Source organism: Oryzias latipes, assembly GCF_053564925.1.
Source record: "Oryzias latipes strain Hd-rR chromosome 1 unlocalized genomic scaffold, Olatipes_Hd-rR_3.1 chr1_Y".
In the NCBI taxonomy this organism is placed as follows: domain Eukaryota; kingdom Metazoa; phylum Chordata; class Actinopteri; order Beloniformes; family Adrianichthyidae; genus Oryzias; species Oryzias latipes.
In genome coordinates this window covers 328,812-352,469 of record NW_027616335.1, presented here as the reverse complement: position 1 = coordinate 352,469, position 23,658 = coordinate 328,812, and the positions used below count along the sequence as shown (strand labels likewise).

General features: G+C 39.8%; 1 protein-coding gene across 1 annotated transcript; it reads left to right on the top strand.

The window, feature by feature from the left end:
- Positions 1-639: 639 nt before the first annotated feature.
- On the top strand, positions 640-23,314 carry LOC101158506 (PDZ and LIM domain protein 3). Its single transcript, XM_023958077.2, has 7 exons — positions 640-857; positions 14,790-14,941; positions 16,015-16,099; positions 16,190-16,377; positions 18,464-18,591; positions 19,101-19,212; positions 22,952-23,314. Exons 1-7 carry the CDS (start codon positions 666-668, stop codon positions 23,139-23,141), a joined length of 1,047 nt encoding a protein of 348 aa, XP_023813845.2. The 5' UTR covers positions 640-665; the 3' UTR covers positions 23,142-23,314.
- Positions 23,315-23,658: the final 344 nt, after the last annotated feature.

Sequence of the window (23,658 nt, the reverse complement as noted above, 5' to 3'; positions counted from 1 at the left end):
TCACTGCACTGAAATGTTCATTAAAAAGTTCATTTGCATTTAATGTGATAAAAACAGTTCAAAGAATGTCAGGCTGAAACCTTTTTACCTCACCAAATTTGTCCGCCTTTGCAAAACGTTTGCGCCCCCCCATCATAGACCATGTCCAGACACATGACTAAGGAAAAATGATCATAAGAGGTGTTCTTTAAGCAGTGAGGGAAAGCTGTTTTGTATGAACACATGTGAAATGAGAATTGGACTGTCATCCCGCCTTGGATTCAGACACACAGTGCTGTATGGGATCAATAGTGGCTGGAATGCGTCTGTGAGACCTCCAGGACCTCCTAGAGGAGCCTTGTCTTCAGACCAAATAAGGACAAGAGCAGCAGGGCTTAAGCATGAGAAGAGGACAGCAGGAGCTGGAGGGCTGGGGCTGTCAGCAGATGGGAAGCTCTTCCATAAGTTATCTGTCAGGTAAACATCTCCATGCAAATGTTCGCACGGGCCCAAACGTGCACTTTAGTTTGGTTAAAACATTTCCGGATAACCAGTTGCAAAGACAAAAACTCAAAACAAGTACACCAGTTAGTTCTGATGGGACAAGCAGACAGTCTGATTCCAAAATCTGACCAATTACCTCACTGGGGTCTGCCCATTTCCCCTCCCTCTGCAACCCCCCCTGCATGGATCAAAATCCCCATCATGGTGATACGTCCTTGCTGTTCGACAGCAATCGCAGCACTGAGCGGTTCCACAGACAGCTGGGAGATACCCTGCAGGTCATGCCACTTAATGTGGTGTTGGATGGGCCGGCCCCCTGGGGTTTCCGCCTGACAGGAGGAAGGGACTTTAACCAGCCCCTGACCATCTCCAGGGTGAGTGATGCGATCTCTGCCTTACAAGGTCAAAGCTGAACTGGTTTGAGCAAAAGAAAATTCATCGTTTTTTTTGGGGCCTCGATGTAAATTTTAGCCGAAATAATCATTCATTCATTCATTCATCTTCTTCCGTGTGTCCCTTTCGGGGTCACGGGGTTGCCGGAGCCTATCCCGGCTACTCATGGGCGAAGGCAGGGGAAACCCTGGACAGGTCGCTAGTCTGTCGCAGGGTCACACATATCACTTACCCATGCACGCCTATGGACAATGTGGAGTGACCAATTAACCTATGAAGCATGTTTTTGGACGGTGGGAGGAAGCAGGAGTCCCCGGAGAAAACCCACGCTTGCATGCATGCAAAATAATTATTTGACCAAAAAATAAAATGTTTTAAAAAAAAACACGGTTCATGTGAATTTTTCTCCTTCATTCCAGACGGATGACACATGGCTTTATTTTTTCACTTGGTTACACCAGCTGGGTTTATTCTAGAAACATGAAGAGGTGGTGCAGAGCCTGCACCTGTGCAACCAAACAAGCAAGAGGCTTAGACAAAAATAGAGGCTGACATGTTCTCAGACACACACACACAAACATGTGTTACATGCTACACAAAAACTCAGAAAAAGTTTCCCTGAATCTTTTTTAACCCTGCAAACACAACCAACTAAAATTTGAAAAAACTGGGAAATGAGTGTCAAATAAACATTTTAAAAAGCAGACCTTTTCCGAGACTTTTCAGATAACATGATTATTAATATAAGAATATTTCTGAAATGTACTAAAATAACACACATAATGCAGCTTTGGAGTTTGCTCTGTTCCAGTTTCTTGTGTTTGGCAGCACTTTATCTTTAAAAGTAGAAATGGGAGGCATGACATATGGGAGCAAACTATTTCATGACTGAAAAATAATTAAATAAAACTGCACTTTTCTGCTAAATTTGCAATAGTTTCCAGCTGCAAAAAGGACATTTCCTGTTGATGAAATATGCAACAAACATCTGAATCCCCAAAGGAAACACATAGAGTCAGAAATGTGGGAAACAAGGGGAGCGTATGATGTTGAGAAGTATTTTTGGGAATATTTTTCTAATGAGAACAAAAAAAAAGCATCTGTTGCCACCGACCTCTTTGCCCAGCTTAGTATTGAAGAGTGGAAACAGAAGCTCATTATCTTGGATGAAAAAAACCAAAGCTTTGAACTTTACTTCTCTTTTAGATCAAACATAAAATGTTGATTTGCATAAAAGTCAGGCTTAGGGACAAAAACCAGAGAAGATGGAAACATTTTTCATGAATTGTGTGTGTTCAGTTTTAAAATGTATTTCCCAAAATTCCAGCTCTAAAAATCCAGCAGCCTTTTTTGCTCCTGTCTTGATTTTTGACAGAAATATTGCTGTAAGTGTTTTACAGCTAAATCCCAGAGTCAAACAAAGTTCAGGGTTAGGAGTTCACCTTTATAAAAAGAAATTAAACAGGACGATGCTAAAAGTGGAGCTCAGAGGCAGTTTTTCTCTGTCTGGCAGCCACACACCTGTCGAGGGATAAAAACGTGGATGATCGATTCAGCAGTTTGGAAAAAAGAATTATAATGATATAATAACATAATTATTTTTACTGTATTTGTGACCATAACTGAGTACAAAAACTGAAGTCAGAAAGATCCCAGCCACTCTGTTTAAGCTGAAGTGAGTCCAGTGTCCTCATCCACAGCCATGTTTGGTCAGGAACATCCTGCCCTTCATGACTCACCAGTTTAAAAGTAAACACAAATGGTTATCATCCTCATATTCAGCAAACAGCAGCCTTACAGGGGCACTTTGGAGCTCCAGCAGAGTGTCTCCCTTCAGGAGCTGCTTTGCCGATGGAAACAGTTGTTCAGGATTATGTGTCTCTGCAGGAGGTGTGTTATCACAAACACCAAGACCACCCCCACTGTAATCGTCAATCAGTCTTCATTTTAATGAATGCAGAACAAGTGTTTCTGTTGCATCACCATGATATATTTGTGAAAGGCCGACTATCAGGATCTGATTGATTCTGTGCCAGGATCCACCTGTGCAACAAGTTGGGATGTTTTCACACTTGTAACCCTTGTGCTATCCTAGGCACTTTAACATTGGGAGTTGGGTCATCTAGACCCACTAGACAGTGCCCTGAACCTTTTTTCTTCAATGATTTGTGAACCTCACTGGTTTCCATGGATCACATGAAATCTTTCCACCTTTATCCACCTTTGTCATGGTAGGGAGAACACGTCAATGTAAAGGTGGGGTCATCTAAGATAGCACAAGGGTTAACCCAGCTGGCCCCCGGTGGCTCAGCCATCCCCCAATATTTGTCTGCGTTCACGTGAAGGTGGAAATACTTTGGAACAAGGAATATGTTTTACAAGAATCCTAAAATGAGAATGAAGCAGTAGAAAAGTCATTTTAATATCAATGCTTAAGTCCTTTAGCATGTTAGCTGAAGTGACCTGAAAAGAATTTAGAGCTAAAAGCTAACTTTGCCTTTTATTGGACAGAATATGATGTGTTGGATGCTTCCAGACACTTTCCCGACATAACTTTAGTTCGACATAAATAATAACAAATGAACTCTGCAATGTCAAAAGTCCGAATAATAAAGACCCACTCTGCTGTTTTGTGTGAGCGAAGGCAGACACGGGAGCAGATGATAAATTACCATTGGAAAAATAACCTTTGCACATTTTTTTATTATCTCTTTATTTAGTTGTTTTCTATTTTGCACATTTCTTTTGCACATCTTTTTACCTGCCCTGTTCTGTAAATAGCTTTTTAAATTATAATACCTTGATGTTTGTTTTTATGCTACATTTTCTTGTTCTTGCTTTTTTATTAAATTCTAAGTCTTTTTTTCCCTCTGCTGTCAGTTGCTATGGTGACAAACAAATTTCCCACGTGTGGGATCAATAAAGTATCTCTGATTCTCTGATTCTGATAACGTATTTGTGATGTAGAAATTAGCTCCCTGCCTCGGCTCAATTCTGATGCATCCACTTGCAGACAAATACATCCATGTACGTCTTTGTTGTGCTCTGATATAGCTCGCCATTTTTGTTGCACCCCTAATGTTAGGTTGGGGTTGTGAGGGGCTGTAAGCTAGCAGGTGAGAATGTTAACAGATTGATGATGGGAAGTCAGGTCAGGCTCACTCCACGCACAACTCTGATGAGAATTTCTAATAAAGTCCTGCCGCTCTGCAGAAACTATGTCCTAGAAAACAACACAGTTTTGTTTTGGTGTTTTTTATTTTGGCTAAAAAAAGGCATAATCATAATTATGACACCACTGGGAACTCTTAAAATAGATGAAAAGATGATCAGAAAGTGTTTTTTTATAACACTATTTTAACACTTTTCTGAAATGACCTAAAAATAATATGAAGCTAAAAGTTAACTATCACTTTTATTTGACAGAATTTGATTGCTTCAAGACACTTTCCACTCATAATTTGAAAAAAAAAACTTTAAAAAGTTAGAATAGTGTTTTAAAGATGCAGAGCTGCAGCAACCAACATGCTTATTGTGTGTCAGGAGAATATTTCTGATGGGCAGATTCCTTTCTTTGCTGTGGATTTGTTGCTTTCTTGCAACTTGCACTCAACTCATTTGTTCTCTTTAGCTTCAGTTCTCCAGTAAATTTGGAATGATTCGAGAAAAGTGATCCAAAGAAAAAGGAGACAAAAGGATAAAAAGCTTCATAATTTAAGGTAGAATATTTGAGTTTGAGCTGCGTCAAAACAAGAGAATGAAGAAGGTTCAGGAAAGCCGATCTGACAGCAGCACTCAGACAAACGCATCCGTGTAAATCACTCTTCCCTCTTTGGCGGCATGAGACATCCTCTCCGCACTTTCATCCACAGTTATTTATAGCCTTGTGATTTCATCTCAGTTTCAGTGCAAACTCTCTCTAGGGCTTGGTTTGTTATTTATATTATTATGGTCTGTGTGAGCATGGGTCAGGGCCTGTGTAAAGTGAGAATCAGTTCACAGAGGTTTTCTGTGTGACCCTGCAGCTTTCTTGGAAGCTTTTTCCAGAAGATTATGTTGATCTGGGCAAACAGGATACATGTTCTTTTTTATGCTCTGTTGGATGTCTACTTATGGGTACCAAGAGACAGATGTGAACCAGTGATAGACTGGGCTTCTCCCCCTGTGTCTCACTGTGCTGTTTTAAATTTATGAACTTTTGGAGACTTAAAGATTTAGGTCATGACTGAGCCCCCCCCCCCCCTTTTTTTGTGTCTCCTCCAACTGGGGAGCAGGTTAGACTCTAGGATTAGAGAAACAGATCAAAGGAAGGGATTTAGCCACCAAATACAGTATCAGTAGATTAAGTACCCATGATGCAAAACAGGCCAGGATTCTTTTTAAAGGCTTGCTTCATCTAAATAGAATTTACAGAACTTCTGTGTTTTAAGATGACAACAATACCGACATGCAAAACCATCAGGACAACTATTTTTAACTTTTAATTAAAAAAAAAATAAAACGTTTTAAATCATTATTTAGACCAGAAGTTTCATAGTTTGTGACTTGAGTATTCTTCTTCTTCTTTTGCTCCTGGTTGACCCTTTTAGCACAGCTTCTCATTGGTGAAACACACCTGGTACAGACTGTCACCAGCTGGTTGGACAGGAATTTTCCAGTCATTGGAAAAAAAGCTGAACAGCAGCCATCAAAGCCAAGATTTGGCCAATTTTAACAGTTTGATCATAACTAAACTTGTTGAATTATTTTTACAATGGCCACAATACTGTAAACCTTACATGTTTTTTCAACAAAAGACAAAAAAAGCTATTGAAAGGCAAACCCCCCCCCAAAAAAACAGTTTGATCAACATTTCCTTAAATTTGTGAATGAGAGGTTTAGAGTAAAACTGTTGTTTTGGTGCATGAAAATGATCAACCCAGGATTTATCCTTGATTTTCTCATACTTTAATTTTACTTTTTGCAAATTGTTTTTCAAATTTCTAGTGCTCTGTGTAACGGTACATTTGAGATGCAAACATGTTTGACTAACATCAGGGAAGTTTCTGGATTACTGAAGTGTTTCTGGAAAAAAAACTTTTGTGATTATGAAACTTGACACTTGAAGTTTATTTTATCATTTATACTTGAGTAAAAAGAGAGCAAGTGCAGTATACTAAAGAGCATGTTTGTGGAGTGTAGGAAGTATAACTTTTTCAAACTGGATTTTACAATTCAAATACAAGAAGTAAACTTCAAGTATACTGCCTCTCTTTAAGTATAGACTACTTGTAGTACACTTACAAAGACTACTTTTTGCTAAGAGGAAAGTTATTTAAAAATTGACAGGTCTGAGACTAAAACAAAAAACTTCAGAGAAACTACATACATGCGCAAAACAAACTGGTTATTTATTATTTTTTAACAATATAACTGACCAAAACAACATAATAACATAAGGAAGCTTGTAAATGCATCCAAAGTGGAGGTTTGGTATCCGTGAGGAGCTCAGGGAAGAAAGAAGAAAGTGCTGCCAACCACCAGGAAACATTTATGAGAGTAATTTAAAAACTATTAGAGTCAGTTATTCTTCAGTGGAATAGATTATTCACATGGATCACATGACAGTTTCACTGTTTGTTTTTTTCCAGCACTTGAACAATTCAGAAAGCTCAACCCAAGGTCATGTTCTTTGATGAACAACAGAAAATAACAGCATTTCCCTCTACAGTTACCGGGTTAAAGTTAATGTCTGTTCAAAAGAAAAAAAATGAAAAAACACTTATTGCAGATTTGAAAAGCTTAATATAAGAAATATTTTCCTTTGTGGACTGAAAATAAACACATGAAAAAAAGACAGACAGACAGACATAGATAACATAATTGTGAGGCGGGTGTGACAGCATGCTCTAATAAATATTTTTAAGAGTATACATTTTGATTGTTTATTTTTCTCACTTTACAAAATTCAAATTGGGCAGTCAATATATCCAATCAATATATGGGGTTACTACTTTTTGCATTTAAACAGCAATTATTCTTATAGGTTTTTTCTCACAGATAAGGGTTTTTTTAATGATCATAGTCAGGTGTTGGACCAACCAATTATCCCAAACAGGTGCTGATGATTGTCAACGTCAGCTGTAGGTTCAAATCCAGTCATGAACTGAATTAGAAGCAGCTGTGGAGGAGGCGGCTTTAAACTGTGCTACCATGGTGAGGCTTTGAAAGACAGTTTACTTGGTGAAGACCGAGCACAGCAGAAAGACTCAAGGTAGTTCTTTTATTTTTTTTTTTTTTTTTTTTTTTTTTTTTAAACTTGTCCTGTCCAACAGCTGGGCAGGCAGATGAGAGCTGAGGGCCTCTTGTGTTGGACATATTTTACTTTAACAAGAGGGGTTATTAATCTTCAGACAAACCAAAGGTATGTCTGAATAAACCCCTTTTGTAATTGAGGCCAAACTTTATTAATTTCAATCATGTCTGAAAATCTTTGGTGTTGGACCGGACGGAAAAGGAAAGAGGGGAAGAAGAGAGAGGGACGTTAGAGAGAGGGGGGGTAGGGGGTGATAATAGGAGGGGAAGGGGGATAAGACCATGAAGCAGCATAAAGCAACAAGTTTACTGGTTGTTAATCATTATGGTAAGGTTCAAATGTAGTAAAAAACAAAAACAAAAAAAAAGGGGCGGAGCCTGTCCACACACACTGAAATCTATTAAACACACCTGCTAGCTGCAAAAATGTCCACCTGTCGACATGTACACAAAACAGATAGTGTTCACACGCATACTTATGCCTTAAAACCAACTAGTGTGAAATATTTCAGTCATTCAGTCATGCAAACTGTTAGTGCAAAGGTGAGCTAACACCAGTGCTCAGGTGAGTGTTTATGTTCTTCCAAAATGGGTGGTGGAACGTGAAAAGAAGGAGGGAGAGTGCCCAGCCATCCCCACCCCAAGACCCCCACCGCAGCAGCAGCGGCAGCCGGAATCCCCCCAACGCCACACGGGAACCGGCAGGGAACAACCGCCGCCCGGGCGACCAAGCCCGCCACCCAGGCCAGGGCCAGCAGGGCCGCCGCAAGGCCCCCAGAGCCAGAGGCCAGGGAGGCACGGAGGGAAAGTGAGCGCCGCCCCAGCCCAACCAGGAGAGCAGCCCCCCCGCCGCGCCGGGAGAACCCAACGCAGGGCCCCACCGGAGAAGGACGCCCACAGCCCCAAACGAGCACCCCACCACCACCCAGGAGTTCCGGGCATCCCCCCGCCCCAACCCCAGATACGAGCCAGGACCCCCCAAGGGAGACCCGCTCCGCACTCCAGGCAGCCATCCGCCCGGCCCACGGTTGGTCCAGGGAGGAGCGAGGCAGGGGACCGCCGCCCCCGCCCAGGAGGGGGGAACCCCGGGGAAAAAAGAGGGCCCACAAGGGGTGTTGTAAATATGGCCCGACCAGGCTCGGCCACAGTTGGAAATTTGGCGGGGCCCAGCACTCAGGAGCGAGGACCAGAACCCACCCCCCAGGGACCAGACACCCCCGGCTCAGATGTAATGTGAACCCCCCCACCGCGCGGAGAGAGCACCGCCGGGCCCAGGAAGCCGGCACCCCGGGGACACGGCCGCCGTTGCAAAGGGGCCCGTACCCCCCACCAGGGAAGAGGCAGGGGACAGATGGACCCAGGTCCCACCTTCCTTGCAAAATGTGTGTGCGTGTATGTGTGTTTGAGAGGGTGTGTGTGTGCATGTGTGTGTGTTTATGTTGGGATGTATATATTGAGGGGGGAGGGGTGTGTGTACTAAGGGGGGTGCAGTTAAAATTGGCGGGTAGGGCACTAAGGGGACATCTCCTGATTACTCACAGTGACGTCCCCTCACCCTCCCCACCAAGGGGCCCTAAATGTCTAAGGTGCGGTTAAAATTGGCGGGTAGGGTGCTAGGAGGACATCCGCTGCTTGCTGGCAGTGATGTCCAAGCACCCCCCCTACCAAGGGCCCTACATGTCTAAGGTGCAAATAAAACCGAAAGAGGGGGGGCCCACTCCATACGGCAACCATAGGAGGGGGGCCACTGCCTAGTAAACCCCCCCCCCCCTCAAGGTAGTTCTGCTGTTCGGCAAGGTTTCTCCCAGACAAATATTTTCAAGATGTGCTGTTCAAGCTCTTTTTAAAGAAATGGGCAACCTCGAGGGTTGTAGACATGCTAGGAATTATCAATGCCCAGAAATACAGGCAGATCTTTATCCAACATGCAAACCTACCAGGTAGGTTTTTGATTATCTCAAAATGTTTTCTACAGCAATACAACAACTCCAAACATACTAACTAATGCCGTAGTCACAACTGCCCTTACAAGTGGATACAGGCTATCTGCGGGTAAAAAGTTAATGCATATTTGAATGCAAAAAATGTTTTGCACACATGCATGTTGTGAGCCCAGGTTGTAAGGAACACTTAAATCACTCATTTTTCAACCAATTTGCGCAGGGAGCCCATTAGTGCAGTTACAGTTGTAAGTGTGCGGTCCTTGATTGTCTTCTTCCATGCTGTCTGACTGTTAGAAATGAGGAATTAAGACAATCAGGGTGTAGTTTGCGTGGACATCCTACGTATGACATGCACATCCAGAATCTCATCCAGTATATTCTTTTGTATCTTCTTATGAGCTCCTACTTCTTATTACATGCATGCAGTCATTAAAGAGCCAGGGTGCACGCTTTACTGACAACTAGACTGTGGCGTAAAGGGCAATATACAACATCATCCCCCGTACTTAAGAAGCGTGTGTAACTCACATTAGCCCTACAAATACTTGACGATACACTCACAACAATGGTACGTTACATTTACAAGACGTCTGTTAAGGTGGCCGCACAAGCCTCAAGGGAACAAGACACGCCTTAGATTAGATTAGATTAGATTTGCTTCATTGTCATTGTTCGTTGGACAATGAGATCGAGGCATCACCATAACAGTGCAAGAATAGCAAGGAACAACGGAATAAATATCAAACAGATCAGTATATACCAGTCTAAAAATATAAACTGTAATGAAGAATGTCCGCAAAATTGCATGCAAAATTTGTGTGTAAACATGTCAGATGTGCAATAGGTAGCAATGAGATATAGTGTTGACACTGTGGACAGAGTAAGTGGACAGAAGTATGGATTTTTATCTGGGCATTTTGGAATTGAGAATGGTTATTGCCTTGGAAAGAAGCTGTTTTTGAGTCTGTTCGTTTTGCTTCTGATGCCTCTGTAGCGCCTCCCAGAGGGCAGCAGGTCGAACAGGTCTGAGCCAGGGTGTGAACTGTCCTTGCTGATGTTCTGAGCCCTAGTGATGCAGCGCGCGGATTAGATGTCCGTCAGGGGCGGGGAGAGGGCACCCAATGATCTTCTTATCCGCGACCGCGCAGCTACCGAACCAAACTGTTATGCAGTATATGAGCAGGCTCTGGATGGATGACTGGTAGAAGGTCAGTAGCAGGTTGGTGCTGATGTTGTTCTTTCTGAGGACCCTCAGGAAGTGCAGACGCTGCTGAGCCTTCTTGATGGTGGCTGTGGTGTTGGTTGTCCAGTAGAGGTCGGCAGAGATGATAATGCTGAGGAACCTGAAGGTGTGGACCCTCTCCACATGCTCCCCATTAATATGGAGGGGGGTTGGGCCTGCGCCATGCTTCCTGAAGTCGACAATGATCTCTCTGGTTTTGCTGGTGTTCAGGGTGAGGTTGTTCTCTGAGGACCAGGTTGTCCGCTTCAGGACCTCCTCTCTGTATGCAGAGACACCGTGGTGTCGTCAGCAAATTTGATGATGCTGTTGTTGCTGTGGGCTGGGCTGCAGTCATGCGTGTAGAGGCAGTACAGCAGGGGGCTTAGCACACAGCCCTGTGGGGCGCCGATGCTCATTGTGCGGGTGGAGGAGAGGTGGGGGCCGAGTCTCACAGTCTGTGACCGGTTTGTGAGGAAGTCGTTAATCCAATTGCATGTGGGGGGGTGGGAGGCCAAGAGTGAGCAGTTTATCGCAGAGTCTGTCCGGGATTATCGTGTTGAAAGCGGAACTGTAATCCACAAAGAGCATCCGGACGTAGCTCTGCTGCTGCTCCTGGTGGTTCAGGTGGTTCAGTGTATCAAGATGCAGCCCTCCAACCCTCCACGGGCCAGGACAACCCCAAAAACCCTGCAGCACCCGTGCAGGTCAAACCGCGTACATGTGCATGTGACTAAAGCAAAAGTCTTTAAGAACCATCCTTAGCGTAAAGAAGAACAAGAAGTTTCGGAAGGGATGGCATGGCCCCTCACAGAACCCTGATCTCCACATCGTCAAGTGTTTTTGGGAGTACAGGAAAAGACAGAAAGACACGAGAATACCTAGATTCAGAGATCAAGGTTAGTTGTCCAAGATGTTTGGAATGACCTACCAGCAGAGTTCCTTCAAAAACTGTGGAAGAGTTGATGCTGTTTCAAGGCAGAAAATGGACACACTCAGTACTCATTTAATGTCGATTTCTCTTTATGATCATTCACTGCATTTTCTTGTTTGATTAAAATAAATGGTTAATTTTTGAGGGGGCTGATGATTTGGGCTTTCTCCTGACGAGAAAAACTGAAGTGGAAAGTTGGCTTCTGATTCCCCTCTTCCAAACCACTTAGGAGTAAAGCGAAGTGAATAGCTGAAGTTTTATTGAATTTTCATCCTCCGTAGAAAATCCAGAAGACTGCAGTTGTTATTTTAACTATTCAGCATTCAGTATCTTTGTCTCTTAGAACTGAATATTTTTACTCTTTATTTATTAGTATTCATTGCAGAATCTGTCTTTTATACATAGCAGTCAATGGGAAATGTCTGCCTCTTGTAGTTGGTTGAGGAACAGCAAAATGTGGTACTTCTTGGTTTACCTGGTTGAAAGATGAAGGCCTGGGTTCAATTAGAAAAGCAGGTTTCCCCTAAACTTTCTCCTTGACTCGCAATTTATAAAGGTGAATCAAAGGCCGACTTCAGCATTGTGTTTTCTGTGTTTCTTGTGCTCCTGTGTTGTCAGAATGATGGAGCTTTTTTCATTTGCAGTTAAGCGTTGCCGCATTGCCTGTCGTGCTTTTATTTTGCAGGTCACATTGAACTCTGACCTTTCTCTGGTCGGTGCAGTTTTACAGAAGGGGGAGACACTTTTTGAAAAATTTGAACCACAGACAGAAACGATTAAATAGATCTGTGGAGTTGAATGTATTTAAGTTCTGAATGTGAAGACACTGTTGTGTCTGGTCCACAACAGTGCAGCAGGTACATGCATGGAGCCCATGTTTACTTTATATACCATTATTCTTATTCATAGAGTGAGAGTCTCAGTTTACCTTTTACATGTGTGCATTTGTCATGGACATGTTAGATTTTTTCACTGTATAAAGTCAGTCACATGTTCTTTGTTTCATTGCAGATTTAAATTAACTCTATATTTCTGCAGAAACTGTGGACGAAATTCAGAGTAATGAAAATAAGCATATTTATTTGGGGGATTTAATGTTAATTATAATTTATTGTGGTTCAACACTTTCAGCAAAGCAGCAAGCTGAGCATCAATTTTACATTCTTGGAATTCTATAAGGTTTTCTAAACTGTGAATGTTACAAACTGGCTCTCTGTCTTTACCTTGTAAACCCAATTACGTTTTAGCCCTCACCACCTCAGGATCTTTTAGAAACACTGCACGGAAATATATTATCCGATCAATAGAAAAGGAAAGAAAAAGCTAGCCCTCTGCCTTAGCTTCATGAAGGTCATGTTTATTGAAAGTATAAAGTAGATATTACATTGAAAGCTCAGAACAAATAGGTAGGATAGCATTAGAACATTCACAAAATTTAAAAAGAATTTTTCAAAGCATTTAGTTTTCTTTTTTATAGAAATTGGTTATTTAGCTGTTTAGTTGAGTAAATTGTCAAGTAGTTTGAAATTTCCTGTTACTTTCTTTTAGAATTTATTTTTTTGACAAAGTTTAAAACAATACTTTTGTTCCACATGTTAATTGTCCCAATAACAATAAGATCCACTCTGATTAAAATTGTGTTTTTGTTTTTTTTTTATTATGTTCTTGTTGCATTTTTCTCATGATGGAGGACATATAAAAAGTGATGATTGGAGTGGAACTTTAAGCTGCACAATGTGGGTTAAAGAAAGTATGTTCAAATGAATACAAACTGACGACCCGGAATAGTTGTAACACGGGGAAAGTTAAGGACAAAATGGAAGTTTAGTGCATGAGAGAATGACACTTCTTGGTAGAATACAACTTAAACTGGTGTCTGGCTTTGACTGATAGTCAGGGAGTCAAAAATCGAAGCTCCATCAACACAACTGCACCTCCTCAAGCAGCACAGATGAACATCTATGTTCAATAATGTTGTTAAACTTCCCTTTACATTATTTCATTTTAAGAGAATAAGAGGAGTTGTGGTCTAAATCTAGATCAACTGTAAGATATGGATTTATGACTTTTCTTTCTAAATGAAAACACAGCCAAAGTAGCCATCACAGTTTTAGTTTACAAGAATACCCTCCCCTTCAATAAAAGAGACAGCTGTTCTTTCCTGTACTTGTTATTTAGGAATGTGCTGCCAAAAAAAGAGGGGCTTACAGACCTGAATACAGAAAGTGGAGCATCACTTTTAATCTAAACTTTTAAAAATTCAACCAAAAAAAGAAAAAATCCACACTGCAATGCTAACTTTTTAATACCATAACAGTACATTATCGGCTTACAATGAATCTTTTGTGTGTTTCAAATGAACTGAACTTGAGGAAAGAGTTTCAAAAACGAATTTTGATGGCCTTGCTTTTCAAAACCAAAGGGGAATGTGGTATTCCTGTAAAAATCCTGCTTCATTGTGTGTGTGCACATTCAACCCCATTCCAGAGTCTTCAGCTGTGAGAAAACACGATTCTGTCCTCACTGCAAAGACACGTGACTAACTAAAGAGCTGGGATTTCATTAGTGCTAAAGCAGTGCTGTAACACAAGCCTCCTGAAACAGTACCTTCATGACTCTTTTTGAAGATCTTAAAAGTTTTTTATTTGAAAATAGCTTTTAGGAAAAGCAGATTGACTCTATTTTTGTACTTTTTTTGGTGACAAAAAATCCAAACTCTTCCCTCATCTAATAAAAATACATTTTTGGCTGATTCATAAAGGAAAAATGAAGAAAATAAACAGCTTGGGTCCAATGAAAAACCTTTAGATTCATAATTATCTTTTTGATTGCAATAATTTGATGTCTTAATTTAAAAAGAATGCAAAAAACCAAGTTTTTATATTTTCTGAGAAATTTTGATCTTCGGTTAAAACTGACAGAGTCCTGAAATAGACTTTGCTAGTTTTTGAGGGGGAAACGTAACAAAACATCTAAAAAGAAAAGCAAAAAAGACATTTAAAGAAATTCCGATTAAAGTAGCAAAATAAACCAAAGTGTTTGGTTTGATCACATTAAGAGAAATAACATTAAAATATTAAGTGCGTTTATCATCATTAAGCAAGCAAAGTTAGCACGAAATGGATAAAAATGCTTAAATGAATAGTTGATAAAAGATATTTGAGACTAAACCCAAATGTTACAAAACTGCATGTAAACTATTAAAACTGGCAAAAAATCTGTCATTTCAAATGGACCGTCTTCCTCAGTTTTACCCCATTTTTCTCAATGATTAGGTGATGCTGTGGCTTTAAAAACAACAAAACTAATGTATGTTAGTTTTAGAATAATAAAAAGAAAAAAGCAGATGAACTCTCTCCTTCTATATATAACACAAACATATTTGATGTGGTTTATTTTAAGTTTACCATCTTTTTGAGCAGATTTCACGAAAATCTTGTGCCACAACTTTTGTTTTGCAGAACTTTTGTAAAGTTATCCAGTTTATTTTAATATAACTCTTGTTTGGTTCCTTCTTATGCAGATCACTCCAGGCAGTAAGGCGTCCTCAGCCAACTTGTGTCCTGGGGATGTTATCCTGGCCATCGAGGGAGTCCCAGCTACAGACATGCTGCACTGTGAGGCTCAAAACAAGATAAAGGAGTCCAGCAAACAGCTGTGTCTCACTGTGGAAAGGTAACAAGATCCAGCAAGAACAGGACCACACTGTTTTACAGCGCATTTGATTTTTTACTACAAAAAGTTCCTGTTTTAAGGATTTTTTATCTACAGAAGTCTTAAATAAAAACACTCAGTGGAACTTTACTAGGCACACATGTTCAACTGTTTACAGAGAATGGTCCAAAAAGAGAAAATATTCAGTAAGGTCCGAGGAGAATGGTGAGACTGATTCCAGTTGATAGAAAGGCAGCAGTAACTCAAATAACCATTGGTTACAACCAAGGTCTGCAGAAGAGCGTCTCTGAACACACAACACATCCATCCTTGAGGCAGATAGGCTACAGCAGTAGAAGACCACACTGGGTGCCCCTCCTGTCAGCAAAGAACAGGAAACTGAGGCTACAGGTGTACCTAGATAAATAATTGTCACTCCTCACTGTATTTTCTAATATAGAGCAGTTCTTCAAATTCTGCCATCCTGCATCTGTCCTCTTACATATTTATTCAATCCAACAACTGGGGCTCTCAACGTGGAACAGTTTATAAAATGATCTAAAGCTCCTCTGTTTGATCTTGACCAATGAGCTCCAATGGATTTATGAAAACATGGAGAAGTTATTTGTGGTAGTTTTTCAGACTCTTTTATTGCACCTCGTTGTTTTGTCATTTTACTAAGTCTATGTGTAGTCTATCTATTTGACAGTAAATGTTGAGGTTTTGCTTTCAAGAGGGTTTTTCCCTATTGCTACAAAAATCTAAACTAAATCTGTTGGAATAAATCTTATATTATATAGAGAGGGAAGTGGTATTTATTGATTTAGTAAAAATACTTCTCAAAATAACATGTTTTTATACAGTATTACAGTATTAAAACTTTGTGGGTCCAAATTAATATAACAAAATGAAACTAATAAATGACACATTAAGCCACAGAAGTAGAGGAAGACAGGAATATGGCAGTTCAATGACACATTTCCAAACCTCATTTTTGATGTTTTGTGGGTTAGGATTATAGACTCACAAACTTGTGGCTCATGAAGATAAGCCATGCTGATTCAACCCTCCAGTCAGAATGTGTCTGTTCTCAGGAATCAATCACGACTCTGGTCGCCTCATGTTATGGAGGACGGCAGAGCTCACCCGTTTAAAGTCGACCTTGAGACCAAACAGCAGGTTTGTAGAATGATGATAAATAAATAAGAAAAAAACACTATTGTGTGTGCAGTTATTAGGAACGTTTCGTCCTATTTCCCACTTTTACAGGAGTATAAACCGATCGGCGCCACTCACAACCGCAGAGCTCAGCCGTTTATTGCTGCAGCAAACATTGATGACAAACGGCAGGTGGTCAGCACGTCCTACAACACTCCCATAGGCCTGTACTCTTCAGGAAACATCCAAGATGCCATGGAGGGCCAAATCCGAGGCCTTGTTCAGCCCAAGCCTGAGAGGTACTGACTCAGGGCAGTAATAAACATTTCTCTATGAGCCAAAATTTCAAAAAGGTACATATTTTATAGCTTTTCTGAGACATTTCTGCAGAGCAGCGGGAGTTCATTAGAAATTCACCTCTGAGTTGTGGGTGGGACTGTTGGCATGGAGTAAGCCTGCCCCCATTTCCCATAATTTCTTTGCACCTTTTGCACTTTCTCCCACCAGCTTACAGCCCTTCACAATATATATATATATATATATATATATATATATATATATATATATATATATATATATATATATATATATATATATATATATATATATATATATATATATATATATATATATATATATATGTGTGTGTGTGTGTGTATTCACAATGGAAATTGGCCAATTACCATAACAATGGTGACAGGGTGACTGGGTGATTAACATCACCCAGTGTGGGTCCTTGGGCAAGACCCTTAACGCTATTGCCTACCTCACAACATGAGAGACAATGTTGGAAGAAACAATAGCAGACATTGAGGACAGTTACTAGTTCCTTGGAATTTCGCAGGCAAATGGCAACCTGTAGCAGGCAACAAAGAAAGCTGCAATAGCTAAATACCTCCAACGAGTAAGGCAAGTCCCGAGAAGCCGGCTCAATGGCAAAAATAAGACCCGGGCAATAAATAGCTACATGAATACATCAAGCTCAAGGACCCAACTGACAATGTGCTTAGTGAATGTCTCAGACAATGGAGAGCAGAGGATAAAGTGCTGGAGGACAGATCCTCATGGGAGGACAAACCCCTGCATGGGATGTACCAGCCCTGAGCCCTGAGCCCTGAGCACCAGAGCAATAGAGGATCAGATCTACCACACCAGACAAGACCCAAGGTGTAGGCTGTCCAAAGAGGCGCCTGAAACAATCCAGCACATATTTGCAGGGTGTAAGATGTTGGCAGGTAAAGCATACATGGAGCGGCACAATCAAGTGGCTGGAAAAATATACAGGAACGTGTGCAAAATATGAACTGGTAACCCCAAGGTCAAAATGGGAAAAAACACCCCCCAAAGGTGGTAGAGCATGAAAGGGCAAAGATCCTGTGGGACTTCCAGATCCAGACTGATAGGATGGTAATGGCGAACCAACCAGACATTGTAGTGGTGGATAAATAACAGAGTAAAGCCGTTGTGGTGGATGTGGCAGTGCCAAGCGATGGAAACATCAGGAAGAAGGAACATGAGAAACTGGAGAAATACCAGGGACTCAGAGAAGAACTGGAGAAAGCCTGGAAAGTGAAGGTGACAGTGGTGCCTGTGGTAATTGGAGCACTCGGGGCAGTAACCCCCAAGCTGGAGGAGTGGCTACAACAGATACCTGGAAAGACCTCAGACCTCTCAGTCCAGAAAAGCATGGTGCTAGAAACAGCTAAGATACTGCACAGGACCCTCAAATTCCCAGGCCTCTGGTAGAGGACTCAAGCTTGTGTGAGTAACCACCCACAGAAGGGTGAGAGGGGCGTTTTTTTTATATATATACTGTATATATAGATATATATATATCTATATATACTGTATATACTGTATTTGTATGTACGTATGTCCTCCATCGTCAGAAAAATGCCACAAGAAAATTTTAAAAGCACCAAAAACCCAATTTTCATCAGAGTGTGTTTTTATAAATTAGTCATCCAAAAATGTAATGGTAGGAAACGTACGATTCTCCATTTGTTGCAGTTTGTTTGCGGATATTTTTTTCAACCTCAGTCTTTGTGCTCTCGTCATGAGTTGCCTCTTCAACGACCCCTCAATCCAGATCCAAAGATGTGCTGAACATGTCAGCCAGACTTCATCAGGCTGCTTGACTAATAGAGTGTAGCTATGTGAATGACAGGAGAGCATATAGAAGAGAATCCAAGTGGAGCTTAGCTGCAGCTGTGCCACATTAAAGTAGGACGGATAGCAGTGCAGTGTTTTCAGAAAAACAATATCTAAAAAGACATTTTATGACCGTCCAACATTTTTTCCCCTGCTTTAAATCACGTTCTGTATATTTTATCTATATTTTATGCTCTGACCTTTAAAATCTTGTGTTTCTGAAAACCGCTTCAGTCCCAGAGCTCTGAGCAGCATCGAGGAATCTGACGTGTACCGGATGCTGCAGAAAGACCAGGATATGCCCCAGGAGCCTCGGCAGTCTGGCTCCTTTAGAGCCCTCCAGGAGTTTATCGACAGCGACGGTGAGCCCTTTCTGCCTCCAAATCAATGCAAACATTTGTAAGATGGATGAGTGAAGGCTGTAAAAAAGAAAGTAAATTAGCAAATATTTTAACAAGATAAATAATCAAAAAAGATGTAACATTCATTTTTAAACTAAACTCTTTTAATGACTCTGCAATTTAATTTCAATTGTCAAACATGTTTTTCCCTTGATATAGAAATCAATGCAACCAATAATTGCCCGTATGCGACATTGTGCGTCACAGCAATTGCAATGTTAATGTCTGTTCTTTGTTATGTCAGTGCCGTGATGTCTAAGTTGTATAATATGTCAATAAAAAAAACCCTTCTCTATCTGCCTCACTGATTGAAGAGAGAAAATGCACTCTATTCTTACCATGACTAAAAAGTGTCATTCTGAATGCAAGAGGCTTTTTGTTAGTTCCTGAAGTGTTCTCGACTTGTGTCCTTCAAATGCTCTGCTTCCATTTATTCGCTTGATTGAAGCCTTCCTTTCTCCTGTGGACAGGCACTCGTCCCATTGTGACCCGGACAGTCAAAGCCCCCACCTCCAAACCAGCTCCACCTACAGGAAACTTGCAGAAACTGCCCGTCTGCGATAAGTGTGGGAATGGGATTGTGTGAGTGAAAACAGAGCAGGACATCTGTGGATCTCATTAATCTGTGGATCTCCAAAAAAGAATCGGAAAATTAAATCAACAACACAACCCTTTTCTTTCACTCTATAAATACAGTGACTCGGTTTGTTGCAGTGGTGTGTGTTTGTCTCTGTGTGGTCATGAATGAACATTAGACTAGTCCAGGTTCTCTGATTTAATAAGAGCTAGATAAGAGGAAATATGACTTTTTTATCTAGTTAGTAAACACATGTTTTATTCAAAGAGACTTAAAGGTAAATGAGCTATTTAAGACCATTTAAATAGACTCAAACTGGGAAAGATGGCAGCGGGGAATCAAATGGCAACCTCCTGAGCAAAAGAATACAACATTTTCGGTAACACTTTATATTAAGATTCCTTAACAAGCTTTGTTAACACATTTACAAGCATTATAAATGAATTTATAGGGTGTTAGTAAGACATTTATTAGTACAATAAGTCTAATAAGGTTAATTAAATTACTTAGTTAACACATTTACAAGCATTATTATTAGGATGTTTTCAAGATGCTAATGATGCATTTATTGATATTATAGGTGCCTAACAAATGTGTCAGTGTTAATAAGCTTAATAAGATTTATTAACAACCTTTGTTAACAAATTAAGAAGTATTATTATTGTTTGGGGCTCTTGTAAGATATTTATTAGCATTATAGATGCCTGACACAAGCCTAAGTGTTCATAAGCTTAATAAGTTTTATTAACTAACGTAACAAATTAATAGGCTTTATTAATGTGTCAGATGCTAGGAAGATATTTATTAGCATTATAGATGTCTTGCAAATACCTGAAAGTGTTAATAAGATTTATTAACATCTAAAGTCAGACCATTGTCTTCTAAATCCATATTACTAAACTGCTTATAAGCTTTACAAATGTATTAATTAACTCTGTTAATAGTTTATTAATTGTTTTGCAGCACCTCATCTAAAGTGTGGACGTTTTTTAGCACAAACAACCACAAAGCATAAAGATTGTAAAAAGAACTTTATGACATTAAAACAGACTAAACATACACAAATCGTTCTGTAAAAGATATATAATAATTTAATTCAGACAAATATTTTTTTTTTTAAAACATATACTGGTGTTGGATGAATAGCATCATAGCTAATAAGGATAAAGTATTAGCATCTATCCTGAGTGAAACATTCATTGCAAATCCCATCACCAGCAGACAGTTCTCTGCATTCAGTGCCAACTGCATTCAACCACTGTTGCCTTGCTTCAAAGTCCACAAGAAAGTTGCACAAGCCAGTCATTTTTGAAGAACGAAGACCATTTAATAAATCTACAGGAGCCATGCTTAAGCTAACACGCTAACCTGCCCATCTTTGATTATGAAAGGAATCAAAGATGGGCAGGTTAACTAATGTCACCATTGGCTAATGAATCTGTCAATCAAACTCATCAGCAAACCAGGCGTGCTTACTTTCAGCCAATTGAATGGCCTCTTAGACTTTGCTTTCACACAGGTGACGAAAAAAGCCCCGCCCATCTTTGATTCTGTACCGGTCGGTCGTTAGCGTGTTAGCTTTAGCATGGCTCCTGTAGGTTTATTGTCTTCGGTCTTCAAAAATTACTGGCTTGTGCAACTTTCTTGTGGACTTTGAAGCAAGGCAACAGTGGTTGAATGCAGTTGGCATTGAATGCAGAGAATTGTCTGCTGGTGATGGGATTTGCAATGAATGTTTCACTCAGGATAGATGCTAATACTTTATCCTTATTAGCTATGATGCTAGTCATCCAACAGCAGTCTGTTTTTTTTTAAAAAAATATTTATCTGAATTAAATTATTATATATCTTTTACAGAACGATTTGTGTATGTTTAGTCTGTTTTAATGTCATAAAGTTCTTTTTACAATCTTTATGCTTTGTGGTTGTTTGTGCTAAAAAACATCCACACTTTAGATGAGGTGCTGCAAAACAATTAATAAACTATTAACAGAGTTAATTAATACATTTGTAAAGCTTATAAGCAGTTTAGTAATATGGATTTAGAAGACAATGGTCTGACTTTAGATGTTAATAAATCTTATTAACACTTTCAGGTATTTGCAAGACATCTATAATGCTAATAAATATCTTCCTAGCATCTGACACATTAATAAAGCCTATTAATTTGTTACGTTAGTTAATAAAACTTATTAAGCTTATGAACACTTAGGCTTGTGTCAGGCATCTATAATGCTAATAAATATCTTACTAGAACCCCAAACAATAATAATACTTCTTAATTTGTTAACAAAGGTTGTTAATAAATCTTATTAAGCTTATTAACACTGACACATTTGTTAGGCACCTATAATATCAATAAATGCATCATTAGCATGTTAAAAAAAATCCTAATAATAATGCTTGTAAATGTGTTAACTAATTTAATAAACCTTATTAGACTTATTGTACTAATAAATGTCTTACTAACACCCTATAAATTCATTTATAATGCTTGTTAATGTGTTAACAAAGCTTGTTAAGGAATCTTAATATAAAGTGTTACCACATTTTCTAATTTACAGCCACTTACGATATATGAGAACTGGACTGAGGGACTCCTCCCCTCTCATGTTCAAACAGGAAGTACCCACTGGCTCCAAAAAGCCAAATCCCATGGACTTCTCTAGAGAAATATAAACTGACCAATCAGATTACTTTTGAGGTGAGGGGGAGTTGAAGATAAATACTAACCATCACAGAAATTGATACCACTTTTGGAGGAAACACGTAATTGAATGGATTCTACATTTATAAAGATAGAAAATAATGTGTGCCAGACAAATAAAACAGTAAAATGAATTTTAATGATTTTATTTTTTACCAGATATTGCAAAGAAATCTCTCAAAAGAACATGTGACAGCAATAATTATACAGTTTATGATCTGACCCTCAAAAAATTCTCATAGAGTTAAAAATGTTGTTCCCTCTTAATGTTTAAGCAGTTTTCAAATGATCACCAATGTTCTCCCTTGTGATTCATTATACATTTTAAAGAGCATTTAAGCTACGTTCACATCAGGCATGTGACGCAAGTTCAAGAACGCTACAAACAGGCATTCTTGAACGTGCTGGACTGTTGCTACCTGATACTAGCACATGTACTCACAGTTAGAAGAGAGTTATGAAGTTCAATATGTTCCAAAAAGGACGCACTTGTAGATTTGATGTGAGAACTTGTAACATAGAATGTGAGAATTTAATCGGAGAGTTGGTGCAAAATGTCAAAGCGGTGCAATTCTGGTGAATCTTGCTTCACTTTCACAGCTCTTCTCTGATATCTGAAAGACTTGGTGTCATAGAATTCCAGCTGGGCACAAACCAATTATTAATTTATCTGGTTGGGACTTCTGTGAATCTAAAGGGAAGCCATCCAAACATCACTACCAAATCTGAGTCCCTGATTGGTCAAAGTTCAGGTGGTTTAACTTTCAACGCGCATTTAATTGACATACATGCTGCACGTAGAGTCCGAAAACGGACTTAAAAACCTGAGTGTCGACACATAAACAGAGGAGTTTTGTACAGGAAAACCCGAAACTTGCTTTTACATGCGTTTACATACACTTTTCATTTAAAGTGGCCATCTGAACGCACATTTCCGAGCCTGGCGTGAACGTAGCATCACACCTGAGAAAACAATTGTTTTGAAAAAACCTCTTCTGAACATTGATGTCACCTTTTTTCTGTGTTTGAAACTGCAGGGGGACAGTGATTAAAGCTCGGGACAAATACCATCACCCCGGGTGTTTCGCGTGCTCCGACTGTGATGTCAACCTAAAGCAGAAAGGCTATTTCATTGTGGAAGGGCGTCTGTACTGTGAGAGCCACGCCCGAGCCAGAATGAGACCCCCAGAGGGACACGACCTCATCACAACATTCCACTCACCTTAGAAGCTTCTCCAAGCACTTTGCCAAACATGTTCAGTGATCTGCAATGTTTGTGCAAGATAATCTTAGCAGAACGAATCATGCTAATGTGATGAATTGGAAATCACACTTCACAGCTATGTCTCATTTAAACATTTGCCACATTTTTAATGTTTCCAATAAAGAAATCTGGTCAACTTTTTGTGAATTCCTTCATATTAGCAACACTCTTCTGGAAAAAAATCTTTTTAAGCATCAGACCCTTTAATGAATGCTTTATTTTTCTTTGATTTATCTATTTAAAAAGTAGAGGCGTAGTTGTCAAACAACCAAAGTACAAACCAACATGTCTTTCCTTTTCCAAACTAGGAAAAATATATATAATTGTACTGAAAAACGTTTGTTTTTTTTCCATTAAAAACATTTTGCTGGATCCAGCAGGTATTTATTTACTGCTTTCCTTGAGTACTTGACAAATCAGTTAAAAGGTTCAGAGCCAGTAAGATTAAGATACAGTTTCAAGGCCAGTAAGGCCTAAAAA

Coding starts and splice junctions, on each gene's coding strand:
- LOC101158506 (XM_023958077.2), top strand. CDS start 666: ATGGATCAAAATCCCCATCATGGTGATACGTCCTTGCTGTTCGACAGC. Junction 16,100..16,189: donor ACCTTGAGACCAAACAGCAG/GTTTGTAGAATG, acceptor CCACTTTTACAG/GAGTATAAACCGATCGGCGC. Junction 18,592..19,100: donor GGAGTTTATCGACAGCGACG/GTGAGCCCTTTC, acceptor TCCTGTGGACAG/GCACTCGTCCCATTGTGACC.